At 46.8% G+C, this 12,360-nt stretch overlaps 1 protein-coding gene across 3 annotated transcripts in view; it reads right to left on the bottom strand.

Moving 5' to 3' along the window:
* LOC109866486 (serine/threonine-protein kinase MRCK beta-like) overlaps positions 1-12,360 on the bottom strand; it is a 145,945-nt gene that overhangs the window by 69,668 nt on the left and 63,917 nt on the right. For all 3 annotated transcript variants that reach the window (XM_020455177.2, XM_031800327.1, XM_020455178.2), the window contains exons 7-8: positions 6,848-7,048; positions 2,216-2,464 (exon numbers count right to left, since the gene is read on the bottom strand). In XM_020455177.2, coding sequence (XP_020310766.1) covers positions 2,216-2,464; positions 6,848-7,048 — 450 coding nt within the window. The remainder of the gene's footprint in view (positions 1-2,215; positions 2,465-6,847; positions 7,049-12,360) is intronic.

Here is a 12,360-nt window from a genome sequence, read left to right as displayed (position 1 = left end):
AACTTGGCCAGGTAGGTGACAAATCCGAAGAAGCGCTGCACTCCCTTCAGATGGCTGGGGCATTTCCAAGACAGCCAACACTTTTTCAGGATCCACCTTCAATCCAATCCAGTCCCAGGGTGTCCAAAAGGTGGTCATGTAGCTGCTAGGCTCGTCGAGCTTGCACTGCAGGAAGGCATCTCTGGTGTCCACGAGCGTGAAGCCTCTGGCCTTTGGGAGCTTGTAAAGAACACCCTCCAACGTGGGCATAATGTAATGTGAACGTCGCAGAGCCCGGTTGAGGTGTTTAGGATCAATGCATATCCGTAGCTTATCTGGTTTCTTGACGATTACCATATTACTTATCTAGTCTGTAGGCAGACGGATATGTGGCCATCTGCTTCGTGTTTGTCAAGCTGAGCCTTCGTAGCTGCTTTCATGGCCACTGGTACATTTCTGGATTGCTGCGTCCAACTCAAAGTGGACTTCCCCGGGAACTGACTCGACCGGTGCATTGAAGACATCATGGTACTTGCTTAGGAGTGTCTCCTTGCTCAGGGGCCCAGCCTGGACTTGGTCTATAATGTTAAGATCAGCTGGAATGGTGAAGTTAATAAGCTCAAGGCGCTCGCATGTAGAACCTGACAGTAATGGCTGTTGACTAGCCTCAACTATTTTAAACTCAAGGGTGTGTTTCTGGCCACGTAAAACACACTGTCACAAACAGGCCTAGAGGTCATGAACTGGCCTGAATAGTTTCAGCTTGGTGCTACTCTGTGTGAGTTTGTCTCTGGGTGCGAGCCTCCTTTTATCTTTAAGGTTCATAACGTTACGTGGCCCCTGAATCTAGCTGGCATTGCTGTGGTTTATTATTAAGTAGCAGAGTGACAAACCACTTTGTCCTTTTGCCCTCACTGCCCCTATGCACTCGCTAGCATGTACATCCTCTGTGCTGTCGTACCCTTCACCTGTGTTTGTTTCCATGGAGTGCACTTTACCCTCCTTTCTCTTGCTTTTCATGCAGACCCTTGCGAAGTGATTAGCTGTACCACAGGACTTGCATATTTTTCCATAGGCTAGGCAGTGTTCTTTTCCTCATCCATGAGAAATGCCACAATATCGGCATGTATTGGGGTTGTCTACAGCAGAGTTGGCTGTAGTATTAGCATTAGCTGTGGCAAAGGGGGATTTCTTTACTGGCTGCCTGAATGTAGCATTGACATTGTCCATATGTTGCCTTTCTAGCTCCATGGACCTTATCCGTATATCAGTAAGCTCTGCTGCACGGCATGTCTCCACTGCCAAGACCAGCGTCAGGTCACGTTCTGTCAGCAAACGTCTGCGGGTGCCCTCATCAGTTAGGCCAAGCACAATCTTATCTCTGATGTGTTCATCTCTTAAAGCACAATAAGCTGCCTTTTCCGTTAGCCTAGTGACAAAGCTGTCAATGGACTCCCCGTCCTCCTGTTTGCAATACCCGAAAACATAACGCTCGTAGATAACGTTCTTTGCTGGCTTAAAGTAATGTTCAAGAGCATCAAAAATAGCTGTAGCGTTACCTTGCTGAGCTGCTGTCAGGTTGTGTTTGTATATACACGTGTCGGCATTCAGTTCCCATTGTAGTCCTCAAAGTGGCAGCCACTACCTCATCGTCCTTTTCCACAAGTCCCGTTGCTAGCGCATAGTCCTCTAATTCACCTCTAAACGTATCCCAGTTCATGCTCCAATCCCCGCTGAGCTTCATAACGGCAGGAGGGGGAATGTTTGCTGCCATGTCTAACTGGTGCTAACAACACTGAAGCTAAATAGCAAACTCACTCTAGCTAAGGCCAATTCCGGCGAAGTTTTACTCAAATAAGCATTTTTTTGGTAAACCAGAACAGGTGACACTAATTTGCAGAAAGCAAGGTTAGTTATCCGACTCTGACACCATGTTTGAATATTAAATGACGAGATAGAGGCATTGATGCAGGTAACCAGTCTTGTTCAGTACATTGCAATCCATCCGGGTATCTCAAGCACACCAGTAAAACACTGGAGTTGCAGTAATTAACATTTACCACCAGATGGCATCACTGTGCCATCTTACACCCATAGCTAGCTCCTTTCCAGTTTGCGTAAACGAGCTAGCTCCTTTCCAGTTTGCGTTAACGAGCTAGCTTGAGTCTAGGTAGCATTTGCTAGCTATTTTTCTGTTATCATTAGCTAGATAGCTTGTCTCCCCAAGTCCACCCACCGGGTTTTTAAGAATATCCTCGTCTACGTCGAAGTTGGAGGTGTCAGATGGCGAGCTGACGTCAGGGATGTAGGGCGCCTCAGTGGAGCGGATGTGATCCCAGTCGATGCCGGTGAAGAAGGGGTGGTCCTTGAAGTCGCCGATACCGTTCTGGCCCAGGCGGCGCTCGCGGCCGCAGATGAGATGCGAAATCAGGTCCTTGGCGTCCTCCGACACATCGCTGATGTTTGAGGGGAACTGGAAACGCTCCTGTGAGAGAGCAGGGAAGAGAGGAATCAGGACTTAAAATCTCCTTTATAGTGTCAATAGCATTCATTACAATAACACTAAAACACTCACATATACATCTGCAAAAGAAGCAGGAGGGGGGGATGAAAGAGAGGGGGAGCGATGAAGGAGGGTTCAGAGAAAGAGGGGGTAACATTAGGGAGCCTGACCAAACGAGGCACAGGAACAGCAACAGAAGTCGGAGGACAGCAGTGAGACCTACAAAGAAAAAGTCAGAAAGACTGCAGGAAAAGGGCAAATCAACAGAATTACAGAGATATACATGTATATATGCCTTCAAAGTATTCAAACACCTCAACAAATGTGTTACAGCCTGAGCTGAAAATGAATCAAGAAAAAATATATATAAAATCAGCCACCTCCACACAATATCTCATAATGAAAAAGTGAAAACATGTTTAAGAATTGTTTGCTAATTTATTGAGAATGTAATACAGAAATATCTAATTTACATAAATATTCACACCTGAGTCAATACTTTGTAGAAGCACCTTTGGCAGTGATTATAGCTGTGAGTCTTTCGGGGTACTTCTCTCAGAGCTTTCCACACACGGATTGTGCAACATGTATACATTTTTTTTGAAAAAGAAATTGTTCAAGCTCTGTCAAAATGGTTGTTGATCATTGATAGACAACCATTTTGGCCTGGTGTTTTAGGTTATTGTCCTGCTGAGAGGTGAATTAATTTCTGGTGGAAAAGCAGACAACCAGGTTTACCTCTAGGATTTTGTCTGTGCTTTGCTCCATTCCGTTTCTTTTTCATCCTGAAAAACTCAAATCCTAAACACTTAGAATTGCTAAAAGAAATAAAAAAACAGCCAATCTGACCATTTTCAATAAAAACCTCAAATCCACCTTCCCTAAATATGTGTATTTTACACTAGCAGTACTAGCAGACAAATTTAACAAAATACAAAAACTGATCCTCAAAGCACCATGAAGGTCACAATGACCATATGTATATTTAACAGTAGAAGAGCTGGGCCTCGAGGAACACCAATAGCCAACCAGTTTAATAAATAAATGGACCCCCCCTTCGAGCCAATGTCATTTGGTTGCGTTTATGAAGGTGTTCGTAACATTAGAATACGAAATGTAAATACTTGAAATAACATAATTTCATTAATTTATGTTAATGTAGGCTATACAGTGCATTCGGAAAGTATTCAGACCCCTAGACTTTCCCACATTTTGTAACATTACAGCCTTATTCGAAAATGTATTAAATGTTTTCCCCCCCTCAATCTACACACAACACCCCATTATGACAAAGCAAAAACAGGTTCAGAAATGTTTTGAAAAATAAAATATACATATCTTATCTAAATAAGTATTCAGACCCTTTGAAATGAGACTAGAAATTGAGCTCAGGTGCTTCCTGTTTCCATTGATAATCCATGAGATGTTTCTACAACTTGATTGGAGTCCACCTGTGGTAAATTCAATTGACTGGACATGATTTGGAAAGGCACACGTCTATATAAGGTCCCACAGTTGACAGTGCATGTCAGAGCAAAAACCAAGCCATGAGGTCGAAGGAATTGTCCATAGAGCTCAGAGACAGGATTGTGTCGAGGCACAGACCTGGGGAAGTGTACCAAAACATTTCTGCAGCATCCTAAGGTCCCCAAGAACACAGTGGCCTCCATCATTCCTACATGGAATTAGTATGGAACCACCAAGACTCGTCCTAGAGCTGGGCGCCCAGCCAAATTGAGCAATCGGGGGAGAAGGACCTTAGTCGGGGAGGTGTCCAAGAAGGTGACCAAGAACCCGATGGTCACTCTGACAGAGATCCAGAGTTCCACTGAGATGGGAGAACCTTCCAGAAGGACAACCATCTCTGCAGCACTCCACCAATCAGGCCTTTATGGTAGAGTGGCCAGATAGAAGCCAGTAAAAAGGCACTCCTCAGTAAAATGGCACATCACAGCCCACTTGGAGTTTGCCAAAGGCACCTAAAGGACTCTGACCATGAGAAACAAAATTCCCTGGTCTGATGAAAGCAAGATTGAACTCTTGGCCTGAATGCCAAGCGTCACATCTGAAGGAAACCTGGCACCATCCCTACGGTGAAGCATGGTGGTGGCAGCATTATGCTGTGGGGATGTTTTTCAGCAGCGGGGGACTGGCAGACGAGTCAGGATCGAGGGAAAGAAAAACAGCGCAAAGTACATTGAGATCCTTGATGAAAACCTGCTCCAGAGCACTCAGGACCTCAGACTGGGGTGAAGGTTCACCTTCCATCAGGACAATGACTCTAAGCACACAGCCAACACAACACAGTAGTGGCTTCGAGACAAGTCTCTGAATGTCCTTGAGTGGCCCAGCCAAAGCGCGGAATTGAACATGACCGAACATCTCTGGAGAGACTAGAAAATAGCTGTTTCGGCGATGCTCCCCATCCAACCTGAAAGAGCTGAAAGAGAGGAATGGGAGAAACTCTCCAAATAAAGGTGTGCGAAGCTTGTAGAGTCATACCCAAGAAGACTCGGGGCTGTAGTCACTGCCAAAGGTGTTTCAGCAAAGAACTGAGTAAAGGGTTCAAACACTTATGTAAATGTGACATTTTGTCATTGTGGCATTTTGTGTAGATTGATGAGGGAAAAAAAACAATTTAATCAATTTTAGAACAAGGCTATAATGTAACAAAATGTGGAAAAAGTTAAGGGGTATGAATACTTTCCAAATGCATTGTACGTAAAAGCGAAAAACCATCAAAAGCCAGCATTTCAAATACAAAATTGGATTTCACTCGTGGAGTGCCGTTGTTTCAACTATGCGCCAAGACAATTTGTACAATTGTTTGACAAAAATAGGTTCATCAGAAACCTTGAAATCTGCTCTTTCTAGTAGGGTATAGCAATCAAAACATCTGGCCTGCATAGACATCTGTAGAATGACATGGAAGGAGTGCTATTTGGTAAGCTCCTTGCTTCTTTGTCAATGCACGCTGTCAATACATTCTCCGCAGGTCATCAGTCTCTCCATTCTCTATTCAACAATTTATAATTGTCACCCATCAGACTATTGTCAATTTAATGTTGTCTTTAGGCCACATCTATTATTATATGTGTGGAATTAGTTTCAATATTGTTTAAGTGTAGTTTGGATGGGCCAGCTGGGCAGGAAACTTGTCTTCCAGTCAGGTTTCTTATGACTTATTTTAACATAATAAATGCATTAACATATTATTTATGACGGAATATTTATACAATTGAAATATCAACAGTCAGAATGACCTTCATGGCCATTCTAGCAGTTATGCAATTCTGGCACTCCGCATATTAACAATTACAAGCATGCCCATAACACGATGCAGCCGCTACTATGCTTGAAAATATGGAGAGTGGTACTCAGTAATGTATTCAGGGAAGAATTTTAACTGCATTGACACATTTTTTAGAGTATTACTTTAGTGCCTTACTGCAAACAGGATGCATGTTTTGGAATATTTGTATTCTGTATAGGCTCTCTTCTTTTCCCTCTGTCAATTAGGTTGGTATTGTGGAGAAACTACAATGCTGTTGATCCAACTGATGTAAAGTCACCATTGGCCTCATGGTGAAATCCCTGAGCGGTTTCCTTCCTCTCCGGCAACTGAGTTAGGAAGGATGACTAGATCTTTGTAGTAACTGGGTGTATTGATACACCACACAGTGTCATTAATAACTTCACCATGCTCAAAGGGATATTCAATGTCTTTTTTTATTTTTTATTTTGACCCATCTACCAATAGGTGCCCTTTATGCAAGGCATTGAAAAACCTCCCTGGTCTTTATGGTTGAATGTGTGTTTGAAATTCACTGCTCGACTGAGGCCCCTTACAGATAATTGTATGTGTGGGGTACAGAGATGTGGTAGTCATTCAAAAATCATGTTAAACACGGTGAAATACTGTACATTTGGGAAGTAAACAACGAGTCAGGAATAAAATCATTAATCAAATGTTTGAAATATGTAGCACTTATTGCTGGCCAATAGATTCAGAAAAGGAGGCAGGAAAAGCATATGCGAGTTGCTAGCTGTCACTAAGGCAGTTTGGATGCTGATGACACACACACAAGCTAAATTCACTAGATTGTGGCAAGCTAGTCACTTTCTACTGACTCAGAGGTAGGCAACACGCTGGTCCCTAAACACAGATCTAAGACCAGATTTCCCTACACATACCTGTGACCCAATTCTCTTGCATGGCATCCAATCCTTGCTTCCTTTCCTTGTTTTTAGGAACGGACACAAATGTGTGAAAGCATAGACTTTGAAGACCCGCTTTCCGCTTCACATCACCACATTGTCGCAAAAACTAAACTTAAAAATGTCAGCCAGTTTCCTCAAGTTTACCTCGTGGTTCATGATCTTGCCGTAGGTCTCCACCAGTGACTCTGCATAGAAGGGCGTCTCCCCGTAGAGCATCTCGTACATACAGACCCCCAGGGACCACCAGTCACACTCTGGGCCATACTTCCCCATGCCGTCCTCCATGGCCTGCAGGATCTCAGGGGAAATGTAGTCCGGAGTGCCAACAGCCACAGACGACTGGACCTAGAATAGGAGAGGATAGAGGGAGGGAACTACAAATGAGGGGTGGAATTCAAGGGTTGTCAGAGAAGCACGATTTAACATTGTACTTGAAAAGAGGTCCTGCTGTGATGAAATCAGAGGGGTTTGGGTGTGTATAATGAGACCCTATTTAAGTATTTAAAACCCAGTTTGTGTTTGCTCTGATGAGGGTTCAAATACTATTTGAAAAACCCACTACGGCCTTCAAGCACCTCATTAAGTTCAAACATTTAAATATTAGAAACATTTAAAAGCAAATCAAATATAGTCTGTTACCTGCTGTATTCAGAGCATGTGTGTAGACCTGACAGTGAAATGCTTACTTTACAAGCCCTTAACCAACAATGCTTTAAGGTGATTTTTTTTTAAGTAACGTGTTAAGTAAAAAATTGAAAATAAAAGGTAACAAATAATTAAAAAACAGCAGTAAAATAACATGCAAGGCTATATGCAGGGGGAACCGGTACAGAGTCAATGTGGAGGCTATATGCAGGGGGAACCGGTACAGAGTCAATGTGGAGGCTATATGCAGGGGGAACCGGTACAGAGTCAATGTGGAGGCTATATGCAGGGGGAACCGGTACAGAGTCAATGTGGAGGCTATATACAGGGGGTACCGGTACAGAGTCAATGTGGAGGCTATATGCAGGGGGGACCGGTACAGAGTCAATGTGGAGGCTATATACAGGGGGAACCGGTACAGAGTCAATGTGGAGGCTATATGCAGGGTATTACGGTACAGAGTCAATGTGGAGGCTATATGCAGGGGGAACCGGTACAGAGTCAATGTGGAGGCTATATGCAGGGGGAACCGGTACAGAGTCAATGTGGAGGCTATATGCAGGGGGAACCGGTACAGAGTCAATGTGGAGGCTATATGCAGGGGGTACCGGTACAGAGTCAATGTGGAGGCTATATGCAGGGGGAACCGGTACAGAGTCAATGTGGAGGCTATATGCAGGGGGTACCGGTACAGAGTCAATGTGGAGGCTATATACAGGGTATTACGGTACAGAGTCAATGTGGAGGCTATATGCAGGGGGAACCGGTACAGAGTCAATGTGGAGGCTATATGCAGGGGGTACCGGTACAGAGTCAATGTGGAGGCTATATACAGGGTGTACCGGTACAGAGTCAATGTGGAGGCTATATGCAGGGGGACAGAGTCAATGTGGAGGCTATATACAGGGGGAACCGGTACAGAGTCAATGTGGAGGCTATATGCAGGGGGTACCGGTACAGAGTCAATGTGGAGGCTATATGCAGGGGGAACCGGTACAGAGTCAATGTGGAGGCTATATGCAGGGGGACAGAGTCAATGTGGAGGCTATATACAGGGGGAACCGGTACAGAGTCAATGTGGAGGCTATATGCAGGGGGTACCGGTACAGAGTCAATGTGGAGGCTATATACAGGGGGAACCGGTACAGAGTCAATGTGGAGGCTATATACAGGGGGAACCGGTACAGAGTCAATGTGGAGGCTATATACAGGGGGAACCGGTACAGAGTCAATGTGGAGGCTATATACAGGGGGAACCGGTAGAGAGTCAATGTGGAGGCTATATGCAGGGGGAACCGGTACAGAGTCAATGTGGAGGCTATATGCAGGGGGTACCGGTACAGAGTCTATGTGGAGGCTATATGCAGGGGGTACCGGTACAGAGTCAATGTGGAGGCTATATGCAGGGGGAACCGGTACAGAGTCAATGTGGAGGCTATATACAGGGGGAACCGGTACAGAGTCAATGTGGAGGCTATATGCAGGGGGACAGAGTCAATGTGGAGGCTATATGCAGGGGGAACCGGTACAGAGTCAATGTGGAGGCTATATGCAGGGGGAACCGGTACAGAGTCAATGTGGAGGCTATATGCAGGGGGTACCGGTACAGAGTCAATGTGGAGGCTATATGCAGGGGGAACCGGTACAGAGTCAATGTGGAGGCTATATGCAGGGGGTACCGGTACAGAGTCAATGTGGAGGCTATATGCAGGGGGAACCGGTACAGAGTCAATGTGGAGGCTATATGCAGGGGGTACCGGTACAGAGTCAATGTGGAGGCTATATGCAGGGGGAACCGGTACAGAGTCAATGTGGAGGCTATATACAAGGTATTACGGTACAGAGTCAATGTGGAGGCTATATGCAGGGGGAACCGGTACAGAGTCAATGTGGAGGCTATATGCAGGGGGGAACCGGTACAGAGTCAATGTGGAGGCTATATACAGGGTATTACGGTAGAGAGTCAATGTGGAGGCTATATGCAGGGGGAACCGGTACAGAGTCAATGTGGAGGCTATATACAGGGGGAACCGGTACAGAGTCAATGTGGAGGCTATATGCAGGGGGAACCGGTACAGAGTCAATGTGGAGGCTATATGCAGGGGGAACCGGTACAGAGTCAATGTGGAGGCTATATACAGGGTATTACGGTACAGAGTCAATGTGGAGGCTATATGCAGGGGGAACCGGTACAGAGTCAATGTGGAGGCTATATGCAGGGGGAACCGGTACAGAGTCAATGTGGAGGCTATATGCAGGGGGAACCGGTACAGAGTCAATGTGGAGGCTATATGCAGGGGGAACCGGTACAGAGTCAATGTGGAGGCTATATGCAGGGGGTACCGGTACAGAGTCAATGTGGAGGCTATATGCAGGGTATTACGGTACAGAGTCAATGTGGAGGCTATATGCAGGGGGAACCGGTACAGAGTCAATGTGGAGGCTATATGCAGGGGGAACCGGTACAGAGTCAATGTGGAGGCTATATGCAGGGGGAACCGGTACAGAGTCAATGTGGAGGCTATATGCAGGGGGAACCGGTACAGAGTCAATGTGGAGGCTATATGCAGGGGGAACCGGTACAGAGTCAATGTGGAGGCTATATGCAGGGGGAACCGGTACAGAGTCAATGTGGAGGCTATATGCAGGGGGAACCGGTACAGAGTCAATGTGGAGGCTATATGCAGGGGGAACCGGTACAGAGTCAATGTGGAGGCTATATGCAGGGGGAACCGGTACAGAGTCAATGTGGAGGCTATATGCAGGGGGAACCGGTACAGAGTCAATGTGGAGGCTATATGCAGGGGGAACCGGTACAGAGTCAATGTGGAGGCTATATGCAGGGGGAACCGGTACAGAGTCAATGTGGAGGCTATATGCAGGGGGAACCGGTACAGAGTCAATGTGGAGGCTATATGCAGGGGGAACCGGTACAGAGTCAATGTGGAGGCTATATGCAGGGGGAACCGGTACAGAGTCAATGTGGAGGCTATATGCAGGGGGAACCGGTACAGAGTCAATGTGGAGGCTATATGCAGGGGGACAGAGTCAATGTGGAGGCTATATGCAGGGGGACAGAGTCAATGTGGAGGCTATATGCAGGGGGAACCGGTACAGAGTCAATGTGGAGGCTATATGCAGGGGGAACCGGTACAGAGTCAATGTGGAGGCTATATACAGGGGGTACCGGTACAGAGTCAATGTGGAGGCTATATGCAGGGGGAACCGGTACAGAGTCAATGTGGAGGCTATATGCAGGGGGAACCGGTACAGAGTCAATGTGGAGGCTATATGCAGGGGGAACCGGTACAGAGTCAATGTGGAGGCTATATGCAGGGTATTACGGTACAGAGTCAATGTGGAGGCTATATGCAGGGGGAACCGGTACAGAGTCAATGTGGAGGCTATATGCAGGGGGAACCGGTACAGAGTCAATGTGGAGGCTATATACAGGGGGTACCAGTACAGAGTCAATGTGGAGGCTATATGCAGGGGGAACCGGTACAGAGTCAATGTGGAGGCTATATACAGGGGGTACCGGTACAGAGTCAATGTGGAGGCTATATGCAGGGGGAACCGGTACAGAGTCAATGTGGAGGCTATATGCAGGGGGAACCGGTACAGAGTCAATGTGGAGGCTATATGCAGGGGGAACCGGTACAGAGTCAATGTGGAGGCTATATACAAGGTATTACGGTACAGAGTCAATGTGGAGGCTATATGCAGGGGGAACCGGTACAGAGTCAATGTGGAGGCTATATGCAGGGGGAACCGGTACAGAGTCAATGTGGAGGCTATATGCAGGGGGAACCGGTACAGAGTCAATGTGGAGGCTATATGCAGGGGGAACCGGTACAGAGTCAATGTGGAGGCTATATGCAGGGGGAACCGGTACAGAGTCAATGTGGAGGCTATATACAGGGGGTACCGGTACAGAGTCAATGTGGAGGCTATATGCAGGGGGAACCGGTACAGAGTCAATGTGGAGGCTATATGCAGGGGGAACCGGTACAGAGTCAATGTGGAGGCTATATGCAGGGGGAACCGGTACAGAGTCAATGTGGAGGCTATATGCAGGGTATTACGGTACAGAGTCAATGTGGAGGCTATATGCAGGGGGAACCGGTACAGAGTCAATGTGGAGGCTATATGCAGGGGGAACCGGTACAGAGTCAATGTGGAGGCTATATACAGGGGGTACCGGTACAGAGTCAATGTGGAGGCTATATGCAGGGGGAACCGGTACAGAGTCAATGTGGAGGCTATATACAGGGGGTACCAGTACAGAGTCAATGTGGAGGCTATATGCAGGGGGAACCGGTACAGAGTCAATGTGGAGGCTATATGCAGGGGGAACCGGTACAGAGTCAATGTGGAGGCTATATGCAGGGGGAACCGGTACAGAGTCAATGTGGAGGCTATATGCAGGGTATTACGGTACAGAGTCAATGTGGAGGCTATATGCAGGGTATTACGGTACAGAGTCAATGTGGAGGCTATATGCAGGGGGAACCGGTACAGAGTCAATGTGGAGGCTATATGCAGGGGGAACCGGTACAGAGTCAATGTGGAGGCTATATGCAGGGTATTACGGTACAGAGTCAATGTGGAGGCTATATGCAGGGTATTACGGTACAGAGTCAATGTGGAGGCTATATGCAGGGGGAACCGGTACAGAGTCAATGTGGAGGCTATATGCAGGGGGAACCGGTACAGAGTCAATGTGGAGGCTATATGCAGGGGGAACCGGTACAGAGTCAATGTGGAGGCTATATGCAGGGGGAACCGGTACAGAGTCAATGTGGAGGCTATATGCAGGGGGAACCGGTACAGAGTCAATGTGGAGGCTATATGCAGGGGGAACCGGTACAGAGTCAATGTGGAGGCTATATGCAGGGTATTACGGTACAGAGTCAATGTGGAGGCTATATGCAGGGGGAACCGGTACAGAGTCAATGTGGAGGCTATATGCAGGGGGTACCGGTACAGAGTCAATGTGGAGGCTATATGCA

Source organism: Oncorhynchus kisutch, linkage group LG21 (genome assembly GCF_002021735.2).
Source record: "Oncorhynchus kisutch isolate 150728-3 linkage group LG21, Okis_V2, whole genome shotgun sequence".
NCBI classification, from domain to species: Eukaryota; Metazoa; Chordata; class Actinopteri; order Salmoniformes; family Salmonidae; genus Oncorhynchus; species Oncorhynchus kisutch.
The sequence above is the reverse complement of the archived record's forward strand: the minus strand, read 5'-3'. Positions and strand labels throughout refer to the sequence as shown.